This window comes from Necator americanus, chromosome I, assembly GCF_031761385.1.
Source record: "Necator americanus strain Aroian chromosome I, whole genome shotgun sequence".
NCBI classification, from domain to species: domain Eukaryota; kingdom Metazoa; phylum Nematoda; class Chromadorea; order Rhabditida; family Ancylostomatidae; genus Necator; species Necator americanus.
In genome coordinates, this window is record NC_087371.1 from 19,350,851 (window position 1) to 19,365,553 (window position 14,703).

General features: G+C 39.6%; 2 protein-coding genes across 2 annotated transcripts; one reads left to right on the forward strand and one right to left on the reverse strand.

Moving 5' to 3' along the window:
* Nucleotides 1-30: 30 nt before the first annotated feature.
* On the reverse strand, nucleotides 31-4,351 carry RB195_006194 (uncharacterized protein; the record flags this gene model as incomplete). The annotated part of the gene is made up of 11 exons (XM_064179131.1): nucleotides 31-123; nucleotides 327-422; nucleotides 486-575; nucleotides 797-948; nucleotides 1,057-1,237; nucleotides 1,557-1,616; nucleotides 1,695-1,817; nucleotides 1,930-2,087; nucleotides 2,149-2,300; nucleotides 2,361-2,491; nucleotides 4,256-4,351. The coding sequence occupies 11 exons, from the start codon at nucleotides 4,349-4,351 to the stop codon at nucleotides 31-33; spliced, it is 1,332 nt and encodes a 443-aa protein (XP_064036115.1).
* A 2,739-nt stretch (nucleotides 4,352-7,090) lies between these two features.
* RB195_006195 (uncharacterized protein) lies at nucleotides 7,091-14,005 on the forward strand (the record flags this gene model as incomplete). The annotated part of the gene is made up of 8 exons (XM_013451153.2): nucleotides 7,091-7,117; nucleotides 8,125-8,248; nucleotides 8,305-8,495; nucleotides 8,554-8,660; nucleotides 8,713-8,836; nucleotides 8,918-9,036; nucleotides 10,570-10,735; nucleotides 13,862-14,005. 8 exons carry the CDS (start codon nucleotides 7,091-7,093, stop codon nucleotides 14,003-14,005), a joined length of 1,002 nt encoding a protein of 333 aa, XP_013306607.1.
* Between the last annotated feature and the right edge of the window lie 698 nt (nucleotides 14,006-14,703).

The window sequence follows — 14,703 nt, forward strand, 5'->3', positions numbered from 1 at the left end:
CTATAAATTTTGCTTCAACTCACTGTGTTGTCAAGCGTAGAGACCTAGTCGATAGACTTTTGTTGCAAGGAAGGAGTGCAGAATAAAAACTATCGGTTTTGCTGAGGTTATGAGATCCAGTTCCTGAATTGTTGTTAATTGTTATGGTTATATTCAATAAATGTTCTGTACTTTTTTTTTTTCCTTAACCTGATTAGTCATGTAGTCATCATGTTTTACGTCTATCTTAAACCATTGTTGCAGCGGTGTAATATAACATATTACTTCGACAGACACAGTGCTTTTAATTGAATGAACAATTCGTTAGGGGTGAAGTGCGACTATACCTGTTCGCCAGTCGGAGGACCGAAGTCGATCCATAGAAAACGACCACCGTCGTCACCTGTCGCATGTATAGATTCGAAAGGGTGTTGCCATAGTATCTGAACAGGTTCGTTTTTTTCAAGAATGATTTCTACCTTTTCGCTATTACGCGAAATCCGTACCTCTCTGGTCGGTCCCGTAAGTGATATTCCTGCGTCCAAATTAACTACGAGTTCACAATTTTCGCCTCGCCATATACAAGGCGATGTAACCTTGAAATACAGTACTGCTTTACCGTGTCTAGTTCTTCCGGAATTTCTCATTGTTCTTCCTATTTCATTTCTCTCAAGTACTGTTTGCTTTTGGTGGATGTTGTTTCGAATTACGAAGGTTTCCTATTTCCATTTCTCAAATTAATGATGCTGCTCTGTACACTCGCTTCCATTTGTTTCATCTTTTGTTGGTAGATAACAGTGCATCGCAGTATGCTTACCTGCGAAGTTTCGGAGCACGCTTCATAGGTGCCCATAACGATTGCTCGCACCCATTGGGCAAGATCAGCATGAGTTTCTACTCGTAGTGTGTGGCTACGGACTCCGTTCTGTGTTCCTGTTCGTATCCTCAGAGATATAACGTCGGATAAACCTTAAAAATAAATTTCCTCCCAATTAGATGTTTGTGCGCTTCAAAAATTCCTGGTAATTCTTCATTGAGATTATTGAGTTATTTTTCCATCAAATTAACTAGTTTTACCTTTCATTACGGGTGCTGTTCGTGATGTTGTCTGCACAACCCTTGTTGCGACTAGTGGCCGTGTTATTCGAGGTTCTGCCCATTCAGTTTTGAGTTGTGGCACTGCTTCGTAAAATAGTAGTTCATTCTGGGTAAGGGTGAGAAATTTCGGCTTCCACATAATGATGCCATCTTCGTTTACCTAAACTAAGTAATCATTTGTTATTTTTTAATTAAAATTTGTAAAATTTCTAAGTAAAATTTGTAAACTGGGTGGAAGGATGAATAGTGTTCGTTTATCCAATTCTTTGCTTGGTGGAATCTGGCCAATTTCCAGAGCAGCCTTTTTTTTAGTCTTTTTTTTTTCTAAGTTTCGAGTTCAATTTCCTTCCTTCCACTTCGCTTTCATCGGTTGGTACTTCTCATTTCTGATTTTTTTAACACATAATGTGTTAAAAAAAACATCGTTCAAAATATAAGCTCGAATGTTTTATTCCTATAATAAACCATAGTACACATACTTGTTCAGCAACCCATCCCATTCTTCGTACTTGTGGATGTCCTCCAAGCATAAGATTAACCTGAAAATTACTCTTGTACACTAGCTGTTTTTCTTGTCAGGGAATTATTTCTGATGTAAAACGTTGACAGGAGTTCACCTGTGCAAGAGCTTGGGTAAGTAACGCATTAGCACATCCATGAATCGCTTCAAACCACGAGTCTGCTTCAACTGAGGAAATGCATCGAAAAGCGAGTGCATAGCGCCCAGAGGGGCTTCTCATCTGAGAATTTGTGTAAAATAAGGAAAACAACTATATGCTAGATTCCCTACTTTTTCCCTACTATGATGAGAGGACCGCTACGATATCACTTTAAACAGTACTTCTTTACTACCTCGAAAATCCTTCCTTCGGCATCTGCATCTATTCCAGCCCGAGCCACATATGCTAATTTTAGTCCAATGGCACGGATTCGGTCTCGAGTATCATCGTCCCACTCAATTTTTTCAACAATGTTGTCGCGTCTGACTAGCTCATCTCTTTTGTATTGAACTGAAAACGACTCAAATGAATTTTAGAGCAAAGAACAAACGAAAGTACAGTGATTTTCTACCGTATAGATCCACTACTCTTCCTGCTCTTTTCAATGCACGTACGGCATCATCGTGCGTAGCGTCGATGAGCGACTCGCCGTTCACTGCGAGGATTGTATCGCCAACAAACAACTCACCGGTGTGGTCTGCTGCCATTCCTTTGAAAATCTTACTGTAATACACTACATTAGCCTTTCTGAAAAAGTGTGTGCGGAATCTGCTTTGCATTGACCTGATAACTATTGGCATGTTGTTATCGCGACCGCCCTTGATGCTGATCCCGAGACCGTTGCCGTCATATTTCACCACGCGCACAGTTCGTTTCTCAGCGTCCAGCTCCTGATTCTGATCGGTTTCGATAGCCTAAAAGTAAGTTCGAATAGATGGGTTTGGGGTCCTTATTAATGTTTTGTTCACAACATATTCCATTGATTCTTGTGTTACTCGACTTCACGCTCTTGGAGTATATGTACCATGAATTCTATCAATTTATAGAACACAAATTCTTCTGTTTGACATTCCAATTATCGCTTGCATATATCTATGGAATTCCGATATTGCATTTATTTCATAATTTTGTAGTAAATTTTAATTTAGTTAATTTTTGGTGAACGCTGAGCCTTGTCCGAAATCTTTCCTTGTTTCTTTCAATGAGGTTTTCTAGCTTCCTGAATCTGATAGTCTAATATTATAGGAGTAAATATTCCATTGTTTTGATGGGTTCTGCAATTCTTTGAAATTTGGAGAGAGCATCCCTTTCTGTAGCTTTCTTGAATTTTTAATTTGTCTTTTAGAGCAAAAAATTCATTTAAAATTTAGAAGATCGGTTAGTAATAATAGATTAATGAAATCTAAGAATAAGCGGTAGATTCACTAAATTGTAAAAGTGATTTTGGGTTTCCAACTAGCATATCTCATATCTAATGAGTAGAATTTTTATTGCGAAGTAACTGACATCTTCGATGCGTCATCGTCGCTTCTGTCAATAAATTGTCGGTCTCAGGGAGGACTTCAAAGTGAAATCTCCAATATCAGTACAAATTCCTTGAAATTACCGGATTCTCCCAACTTGTTTCTAAAAGGAGGAACACAATCTTTGCCTAGGGACTCCTTCTTTGTTAGTGTCTCTAAATCTGTAATTTGATATCCATTTAGAACTTTAACTGTGGTTCTGCTTCTATCTGCAAAGAAAAGTATATTTACAGCTAGTTACTTTAGCTATGTTCCACCTGAAAGCTGTACAAATTACAGGGCCAAAATGACGTTTTGTATGGGATATTATGCATGCAATGAAGCAATCTACCTAACATTTGTACTTTTTTCCTCAATAGAGAGCACAAGATGCCATACAAAAAATACCAAAACGGGATGGGAAATAGTTTCTTTTCGCTTGTTTCCTCAAAATCCAAAATAAGAGCTCTCTAATCAGTTGTAGCAACGCATTAGCAATGTTGTGCAGGTATTTACGACAAAGTCAACTCATATAGAACTATGTAGACAAATCAGATAATCGACTTCACGTAGTTCACTTCTAAAGAAAATTTCTCTAACGTCTTCGCAAGAACCGAAATCGATATCATCCCCACAATATATCAGCAAATGCTTGCTCGGGAAAATCTTCATCTCGTTAGTTGTTAAATTTCCTTGTTCCAAATTTCTTTGTTTACGCGTCGACGCTCACGACTATTTCCTTCCGAGAATTCCCTATTTACAGCAAGCTGCCCCTGACTAACAGTTTACAGGTGATGCTTACGTTCTGTTCGAGTATGCATTGCACTGTGACGAGAAACAGCAACCTCTTTTAATACCATGCCTTTGAGTAAGCTGAATCACACCGCTTTTATCTCTCCCCCCCCATAGACGAAAATGTTAATTATATAGGTGAGTTTCATGGTATTTATCACGTACAGCAAAAGTTCGTTTCTTACTACCTTTGTCTCTTCTTGAAGTTGATGGGTTGTAGACTCAGTAGTTTTTTATTCAAATTTTGACTGAAGGAGCTGTGCTGCAAAAACTGCAGATCGAATTCCCGAAAAATTTGAAAGAATTCCGAAATGTTCATGTGCATTCCCCCTTCACCTCAACCGGAAATAACAAACAGCAAAGGAACCATTGGACTGAACTAACCTGTAGAGTGATTGCTGTTGGATCGAGTGTCGCATGCACGCGATGCCATTCTCCTTGCACGAGCACGTCGAGCAGACCGCTTCGGATGGCGGCCATCGCGGGTCGCTTCGTGCTCTACGATCGGACGGCTCTCTCGTAAGGGACGATGAGGCTCGTCGTTGCTCGACCAGCTGGCCGGCGGGCCGTCAGTCTGCCGCCCTCCTCTCACACCATCGTGCTTCTCTCGCCTCTCCTACCTCCTCGCTGCGCTGTTTCTCCTCATATTACACCACCGTGAGTTTCTGAGCAGCACACGCGGAGGTCTCGGATGACTCGCGTCGGCTTCTCGCCCAACTAATTGGGAGTGGTGCCGAGCTTTTGATGGGTTGATTGGCTTTGTTTCAAGCGGTTTCAGCTGGGGACCGTGCCGCTTGAGCCTCGGTCAGTCGATGCTTGCTGGCAGCTGTTAGTAATGTGCAATCTGCGCTACTAAAATGTTGGTAGGAAGCTGAATTCCTGCTCGGGTAATTAGAAGTTGTTGAAGGAAGTCCTCAATCATTCGAAATCTATTCCACCAATCTATAAACACCCCTCCAAGAAAAATGTCCTATAGACAACCGCTTTTTGCATTAACGGGAGCGCTTCCAGAACCTACTGCAGAAATAGCCAGTCACTATGGTGAAATGATCGGTGCGACGTGTTCAGCATCTTTCAAGAAAACTTCCGCCCTTTTTTCAAATCTGTTCAAGTTCTTATTTTCTGATTAAATTTTCCGTTAGAACTACTCGTTCACTTTGTAGGATCCTTGTCGCATATATTGCATTTTTATTGCGTTTATTATATTGCGTTGTAGATGCAAATAGTGAATGGATAGTAATCAATGGAAATAATAGTACTGCAAGGTTGTGCGATCGCGAGCTTTTTGAAACTTCCCTTCCGCACCACACATTTCCTTAAGAAAAACGCACAAACGCACTTTTTTCCTTCATAGCTGTTACGATTGCTTCAATGTCTAACCTCCTTTGTTTAGTGGATGTTTCTGCTGCTGCCTCTAGAAACATGAACATTGATTCCTTCTAGTATCTCAAACACCCTTCATCGTAGGATTATTTTAGATCTTACAGATGTATGATAACATCGTTAAGATCTCTTTCTTTCTTGCTTTCTCTCAGTCACTCAATCTCTCCTCCGCTCCCTTCAAAGAGATGTTTCTTGTTTTATATCTCAGAAGGATTATTATCTTTTCATTAATACTCTCCATCTCGAATGAGCTCCTGGTTTCCCTTCGAAAGAAAGGTCTTGGTATCTATACGTATGTATGTGTATACGACTGATACCTTCCATAAAGAAGGAGTTTATTTTATAATCGTTTCTCTTCTTCGTCTTCTCGATTTTCCTGTGTCTAAACGGAACTGTTCTTCATCCGCAATGACGTTTTCACATAATCAGTTTTTTTGTTGTCTCTCAAACAAACTCTCGTAGCCATCCTGATTGAAGCTTTTTCACTCGTCTGTGTTTTTTTTTTCTTTTGGAAAGTGGGATAAACTTGATTTTGTAACCTAGTATGTGGTTTCGTTCTACCGTTTTCCGCTTCTCTAATTTGTTTTTCTGTTCTAGCCACATCACCAAAATGGCGATTCAATGCCAATAATTTTTCCTTTCCTTGACAATTCCAGCACTTTTTGGCAAGAATTTTCGCTTTGTTCGTATGTCTCATGAGAAGCGAATTGCAGCTGATTCCTATGTATTCTCTTGTTCAATCCTTTCATGAAACCGAACCGTATCTTACGACGAACCAGTTTCTGTTCTCTGTGACTTCTCACAACTAGTTCATATGATTTGCTGAGGTTTCAAATTTTGAAATTTGTCCAGCGACAAACACATGTTTGTTACTGGGAATACTTTCTCTTGACGTGGATTTCTGAGGCCTCGTTCAAACCCTAGAAGTTATCACCCAGCTTCGTGCACTTTAGCAACACTTAGGTATCGCTTCGCTGATATGTAAATCAGCCCAACATTGTTAGAAGAAATAAAAAATTACATATATTTCAAATGTTTAGAGATGACTCTCATCCGTGAAGCTTTTTTTGGAGTATTTTCAGGCTATTGCGGTAATTACTTACTCTTTACATTTCTCATTCTGCGGTCATACTGAGAACTGATGTATAATCTAACTTTTGTCATCGTTTTCTCACAGTGCTTACTGTTGTGGTCCATAATCTCCTTAGTATGTTTGAAGCTTCCCGACGTCTCCTATTTCGTTTTTCCACTTTTTTTTTGCTGTAGCATGACTAAATCTTCTGGAGGCATATTGAAACCTGTTGTTGTTAGAAATGCAGCTCACACGTGTCTGCTCCACATGATGCCATCATCGATTTGCTCGCTCGTAGTTCCTTTCCGCCCTTCTCCGTTGATTCTCGAGATTTTATAACTTCGCTATGCATATTTGGAGAACAGTGAAGTCGTTGGATTACTGCACCTAAAAACTTCTAGATTTTTATGTCTCTTTTATGGATTTATGATTTTTTATGGAGTGATTTTAACGTGTTAACGTTTTTAGTATGGATTTTTAGCAGAATATCTGTTCTGGATGTGAATTTGGCGAAGTTTGTTTTTCGCTTGCATTTGCTTAGTAGTATTGCTGTATCGTATCCTTCCCGAAGAATTTTTCCTTTTTTGCTCTGGGAATCACGCCATGTATTTTATGTGAACACTCTGAGACTCTGGGTCAATATCATCGTCAACAGCAAACCAGCTGATTCCAATGCGTCCGTTTTTACCTCAAATCACTCGGTCTTCTCGATTTCAGGTGTATTTGTTGTTCGTTCTTATCTGTGGACGGTTGTGCGGGTGTATATGGAACTCTCTGGATTTCCACATCAGGTTCGAGTTCTCCCTTCTTTTGTTTTCGTAGGAGATGCTGGTGCTCAGCAGCTTTCTTTATTTCTTTGTTCCCCAACAGATTTAGGAACAGGCCACGGAGTTGGGGGCGGATTTGATTTGATGCTTTGATAACATCTTTTCGCTGCTTTTTTTCAGGGAGTTGTAGAGGTCTCTGAAACTAATCTCTCTTTATGTATGTATACCATTTTTTAGAACAATTTTTCCTAGTAGTTGTAGTTTCCACGATTTTTGAATTGAAAATGAAATTACATGTACTTCTGTCGCTAAAATTCGATATCTCCGTCGTCGGAACATCGTTTTGGTATGCATAGAAACGAGTCCTTATTTCTGTTAATAGGGTTTCCCTCAAATATTCAGTTATTCAATGAAGTATTTAGATTACAAATAGTTATAACATACTTATAATTACAGTATAGCTATGGGCATAATTAAGTTTAAAATAATCAGCTTGGATATCTTCAAAGATCTTGTTGTATTTATGAAGATTATAGCTAATCTTCTGCGTTATCTTATGAAGCAGGAGAATTACAGCATTCAACGCCCGAAGTCTGATATTCCGTTTGTTAGCTTTTCCCTCCGTATTCAAACACTGTGTCGGATGTTCAAATACCTCATTGTTTTTGTGAAATTTATATTTTTCGAACTTCTTAACTGGTATAATTTACAAGTAAAATAGCTGTCTCGCATTTTAATTCGATTTTGCGACTATAGTGTACTCTTTTTTTCAATTTTTAAACCGATTTTCATCTTTTTTTTCGGATTAGTGGAGGTTTACGTTAAAATAAATCTCGTGGATTAAACTTTGCTTCGGGCAAATTTGTTTTAGGAATGAGTTGATAAATTTGAAATTATATTTGTTATTATCATTTCATTGTTTTTGCTGACAAATTATATTTGAACTCTTTTGAGAAGTATATTCACAGTATACACTTAAGACACGAGGAATCTTGAAGCGTACTAATGTCTTCGATCTCTTTCTACTTTAGGTCGGAGGTCACTTTGGATTGCTTCAATGCACTGGCCATGTTGCGAAGCCTATGAATGCACGAGAACTAGCCTTCTACGAGTTGATGGGCGAAAACTTGCGTCAATTCGTTCCAGATTACTGCGGTAGGTACGCTGTTCTCACTGCTACAATCCGTCTCCTCAACTTCGTTCCTTCTCAGGACGTGTACGAGTGTGTGCCACGGTAGACGATGACGGTGATCTTCGCTTGGTTGCAGAACCGGTTGTAGAGTGCCACCCGAAACTGAAACGATCAGGGTCGGTGCGTTTTCATCTGGATGAGACTGGAAAAGTTCAGGTTATCACGGAGAGAGTAGCGAACAACTATTGGGCTGCCGAGTGTCAGAGCAAGGTTCGCGAATTTTTTCGGTATTTTCCGGATTGTCTAAACTTCCCATCTTTATCTTTAGGTTGTGCATAAATTACTTGAAGGCTCTTATTCATGGTTCATATTGCTGAATAACATTGTAGCAACATTCTCACGGCCGTGCGTCCTTGATCTCAAAATAGGAACGCGGTGAGTCATGATTAGCATGATGATGGCTGTTGAAGAAAAAACATTGCTACAGACAACATGGTGATGATGCATCTGAGTCAAAACGTCATCGTCAGTTGCGGAAGTGTCGAGAATCAACGAGTGCAACGTTAGGTGTAAGGATAGTAGGTATGCAGCTGTACGAATCCAGAACGAAGGTAAGTCGTCATGTTATTCCGTCATGTAGTCACTGTCAGTTAATAGCACTGGAATGTTTTGCTTACCTTTTGAATTTACAGTCCTACACCTTTGTTGACAAGCAAGAAGGCCGCCGGATTGACGCAGCGCAATTTCGTTCACATCTTCAGAGATTCGTACGAGCGTGTGGGATTGGACGAGCTGCCCGACTTCGGCATAGGTAAGGTGATTTGACTCGACCGTTCCATCTCTCTATTTATAGTGTATGCATTAATTTTCCCGGTTTGATTGACTCTCATTTTTTGGTATATGTTTTCTCTTATTTCATTCTTTTGCTAAATAAGAAATGGGGAAGAGAGCTTCAACGTCCATTCAGTAAGCTGAATTGCCTCAAAAACTAGGAAACACTTTGTTCTAGTAATTTTCCCAAGAGAATACTGTGGATTGGGTACGCTTTTATCGCAGAAACCACTCAAAATACGTATCTATACGGTTTCGAAAGCTAGATGCTGTCTCATCAAAATTTTTGGCTTTTGAGGCTGTCATTTCATAGCTCCATAGCAGCATAATTATCGAACATAGTGAGTTGCAATTTGTAAAATGTTAAAATGTGATTTCAAATAGTGTTTATTTTGAGAAGAAAACTGAGAAAGTGTTTATTTTCATCCGTCGTTGAGGTTTCACTAAAGGTTTATATTTCTCGAAATTTTTCTGCAGATTTTCCTAACCGTTTAAAACGTGCATAACTGGAAGCTCCAACCTATTGGATAATTAGTCTTCTTGGCAAAAACGACTAAGAACACCACAAAGTTCCCCTCTATGTCTGATTTCTCGGTGCTGCATTTTCGCGTGATCAACAAGTTTTTCGAGGAGAGTGTTGCAATTCATACTGGTTTATCAACCTAATAATGCTCGACCTCTTTTTGACCCATCAACTTAGATCAGCCCAATTATGAAACTTTTTAGAACAGGTCTTGAAAAAAGTAGGAAAATAAAAGTATCAACAGCATTGTTTCCATTTATTCAGAGTAGACGCTGAAGAACCACAAGAGCATCTCTATCGAAAATAGTACCGAAAGCTCCTGGAAGCCGTAGCCATGTGTCATTCGTAATGGATTTATGTACAAAATCGAATAAAAGAAACAAAAACCCAATGATGATATTTTTCATTCGTGTTCCGCGAATGTCCCTTTTTTAATCTGTTCCAATAGTGGTCATGCTTCTGTTGAAATCAAGTTTCCAAACGTGTTTTCAAGTCCGAATATGTCGTTTGACATATATTTTCAGACCCGTATTTGTTAGTTGCGGAGCGTGTCGGAGTCCATGTTCGTGGATTGATCCTCATGTGAAAAAAAGTAAATTATTTGTGCAGGGTGTTTCGTGTAAGTATAATAGTGAGCCGATTAGAGATGGCCTACGCGGAAGTGAAGGATTTTTGATATTCACAGGGATGTCATGTATCAAATGCGGGCAAACAACAGCGATTTAGTTTTTGGTAGGGATGTGAAAGTATTAACTGTTCATAGCCCTCGCTTCATTTTGCGGAAGAGAATATTTTATACTGCTTGAAATAAAAAAAGTCTCCCACTCTCTAGTTTTGTACTGGTTACTGTAATGACTCACTCTGCAGAGAGCTGTTTATCGAAGGTCTGTTGAGATGTAATCGACCTTATCCAGGATCCAGCACTTGTCTTTGGATCCAGCTGTTGAACATTAGCTTTCTGTCCTAAGGATTAGAAGGATCTAATTGCAGGTTACGAGAATTGCGTGCGATACTTATGGAATGCATAGGCTATCGTTTTTTCTCGTCATCATTACTATTTGCCTTCGATGCTGACGCGGCCGATTCCACAACAGATGATGCGATTCGATTACGCCTCATCGACTTTGCACATTCAACATTCCCCGGTTTTGCGCAGGTACGTCATGTTTAACGCTATTTGCTGTAAAAGCGCTATCTCATTAGAGTCATGCTGCATCCAGTTTTGGCTCTTGAGCTAATTATTCGCCACTGAGAACTGGAAGAGATTAAATCTATTCGCCGCCAGCTAAACTTTCCGTTATGATAATGTTCTTGACCAAGTTGAGTAGGTCTGGTCCCTCATAATTTGCTAGATATTAGCAACAAAATATTGACGAGACGATGACAACAGCCACGGTATAATGGGTGGATTTGGAGATTGACTTTGTTGTCACTATTAGCCGAGTAGTGAATGCCGATACTTTGCGAAATTAACAAGTAACGGAAATATTTTTAAATAAATACTAGAACAAGCAGAATTTGCAAATGCTTAATCAGCCTTTAATCAGCTGTCACTTATACCATATCCTTGTTACGTGATTCTTAGGAATCAGTCCTACTAGGAACGCTGATCTATGACTTTCTTATCACAAACAGTGGAAGATTGCGATCTGGAACTGAACCTGGTTACATTTCAGTCAGATTGGTTGCATGTTAACAGCAGCAGTGAAAACATTTCCTTTAAGGAATACCTAGCCCTTACAAGTTCTTATAGGATCAAAGCTCCGCCTTCCATTCTCATCCAGGATAGCTTTGTGATCTGGGTTGAAGGCGGTAACTAAATTGATGAGGTTGGGATCTTTCAGGGACAGTGCGCATAGAGTCTATGATTTAGATGGCAAGTACGAATGTGAACGCTCCTATTCTACGAGATCTACATCCCGGACCCTATATTGCCCATTAGAGATTCCAACATTGTCAGTTTCGCATTGGTCGTTAATCCCCATAAATGTAGGTAGACGAATATTCAGTCTTTAGAAGCACTTTGTGCTCTTTTTTCTTTTAACACTCATGTTATGTGCACGACACGCCAATTACAGTCGTATTTGATGTTCTTTTTCTGTCTATTGGTTGCTAAATAGTTAAACAAGGTGCTAACTTCCTTTCATTAGAGTCATGAATCAAGGCGACCTCTTTTTTTGTTCGTTTGCTGAACGTAGCGGTAAAGGTCGTATCGAGATGCGTCGCAGTTAGAAGTTTAATCGTTGCTTTTAACACTGTCTTCAACGGTAAAAAGCTCTCCTTAAATTAGTTGAATTTGAAAAGTACTCATTTACCTGATTCCTAAAGATACGGGAAGATACGTGTAGTTTTCCTAATTTTCTTTAATCTCACCTTCTCCGCACTCACAGCTACACTTCACCGATTACACCTTCAAGTGAACGAGAATGCGTGGAATCTGCCCTCTACATAGCATCCCTGAGAACACATGATGTTTATCGTTGCAACGGTTTTTCGGCAGCGGATAACGAATGATCTCGTAGAACTGTGATGGTGATGAAGTTTGAAAGTTTTTGCGGAAGCGAAAACGAGCCGATTGAAAGTGGTCGTGATGAAAGTGATAAAAAGGTCTTTCTGCGTAATGCGTGGTCTCAATGCGAAACCGTATGCAACACATTACGGCGGAATAGTTGGGGTTTCTGTTCGCAATGGGAATGAATGTTAATGTGAAGAAAAAAAGGAAAATATTTGCACAAATTAGCCCTTCTGTACAATATTCGCTAAAAATGATCAAGTACGCACAATTTTCACATCTCTAATTTTATAGAATTTGTCGATTCTGCGACTACTTAGTAAGATAAAGCTTCGAAGAAAATTCTTGTCTGATTATGCATTTTATGGGGTTTGCGACGTTTTGTTTCAATTTACAAAAATTTCGGAGCAATTATCATAATTATCGTTGACTTCAGTGTAGAATCGTTTGAAGTTTATGAACGCCTAGCCAGCCCACTCAGTGACTTGCGACCGACGAATCAAGTCAGTGTTTTTACCGTCACAGAAAAATCTGCTGCCAATTTATCGACTCCGGAGGCTCGAAAAGTTTATTGTAATATTAGTTTCAAAACCTATATAAAGTCGTAGAGATAACTGGTTATAACAGCAGTTAAACATGTGAATTCTGTTTTTCTCCCAACTTCTAATTTTCCTCCAGATAGATTATGAACTTAGAGAATTTTTGTTCATTTCTTCGCAGAAATGTGATTTATTGGACCTACAACGACTTCGATTTCCTGCTTTTTATTTTACCGCAATTTCCATCAACTTACAAAGTTTATTTCTGCACTGCCACAGATCTTGATTCTCAACTTAGAAAATGTTTATCACTTGCAAGTTTCATTTGATTGCTTTTTTCGTGTTTTTTTTTTTGAAGGGTTTCCACCTATCAAAGACATTCTAGCCCTAAAGCATTCAACTGCCATGCAAGTGATGAGGAGAAGCATTTGTGGGGGAACATACATATTCATATCTTGGATGGATGCTTCGTAGTTTTTTTTCCTGATGGATGGGGGAATTCTGACGTCAGAATTTTGAGTGGAGTGAGAAGAAATACTCGCCACATTCCTTGAGATATTCTTTCAAACTCAATCGGTGATATTAGCTAGATGAATTCATACGTTTGGCGGAAATACTCTTGTCCTCCTTGCGGCTATAATTAATAAGAATAATATCCGATATTATGTCTAGACGAGTTTTAGAGAGATCGATAGATAGTACATTCAGTAGCGATTGATGCAGTCGAGCAAGATGTTAACATTAGTGTAGTTCATTACTAATAGTACTGTAACTGGGTAAAAAAAAAGAAAGCTATTGGTATTAAGTGTGCGCTATTTTCATCGATAGAGTACTGGAAATCGATAGATTAGTATGAAGAAAAGCAGTTTCACGCGAGTTCACGTGGAATTTTCTGCGGTTCCCCTTACTTGTTTTTTTTTCCGCGCCGTCACCTGTTCATAACTGCTAGATCATAACTTTGATCTACTCAGGTTTGAATTTGTTTCCAATATTTTCCGCATAAAAATGAAAGGTGGTGGGTGTTCTTAAACTCCACAAAAATCTCTCAAAAAGGTGAATAAAAAAGTGTTTGGATTAAGCGTTCGCAGTGTCAAGGAAACGGATGCTTTGTCGGATGAGAACACTTACGAACGATATAATCCAGAAAAATATGGGTCAAGTCGAGCTCGTATGCCGGCTGAGAAACATTTCCTCAACTTGGAGTCTTCTATCCTGACTGATCCTGTTTCAGGATATCGCCTACGAAGGTGTGGATGAAGGTTGCTTACTGGGCATCGACAGTATTCTGGCGGCCATCGATGTCGCCCCGTGTCCCGCCCCCGTCACCACTGCCGCAGTTACTACCGCTGTTCCCGGTGATGTGGCCCCGACGTGACTCTGGTTCATCAATCTCTTATGATCTACTGAATTCCATTATGTTACCCAAGTTGTACTAACAATAGCAACAAAGTCCGGTAATGCGAAATATGTCGAGGTTGTCTTTCGATTCTGGTCTCATTAAGTCTCTTACGTAGCCGTTTCACTATGGAATTGACACCTCACTGATGCGTTAGAGGTTGTAAATTTGTAAAAAAAAATCTACTGATACTATCAGATTCTAGTCGATTGCATTCAATAACAATTATGATCGAGTACTAGATCTACATTTGTGTTCACTTGATCGACGTTGTTTTGCTCGTTGAAGCCACACCCTAATTGTGCTCTATTGCCAGAAATGCGATACTCTCTACCTGATAAATATTTCGGAATTTTCTTTCTTTTGAGTTGTAGAGTTTTCAATCCAAACGATAGGATCCAGGAATAACGGCGATACTGCGCCAAAAAGAGCGCACATCTAGTTCCGCATCGCAAAGCCTGTCAAACGAATTATGACGTAAGCACCGGGTGACTAACAGTCCCCAAATGAACAAGTCCGTGCCCTAATTGGACAACAAGTTAGTAAGCTGTGATCGCGTAAGAAGGTCGAGGATAAAAGGATAAAGTTTCTGGCGTTAATCAATCCGCTTGGGATGCGCCCCAACGTTCACTTCAATCCAGGATCGTGTGATTGCGGTGGCTAGCCGATGAGTCAAG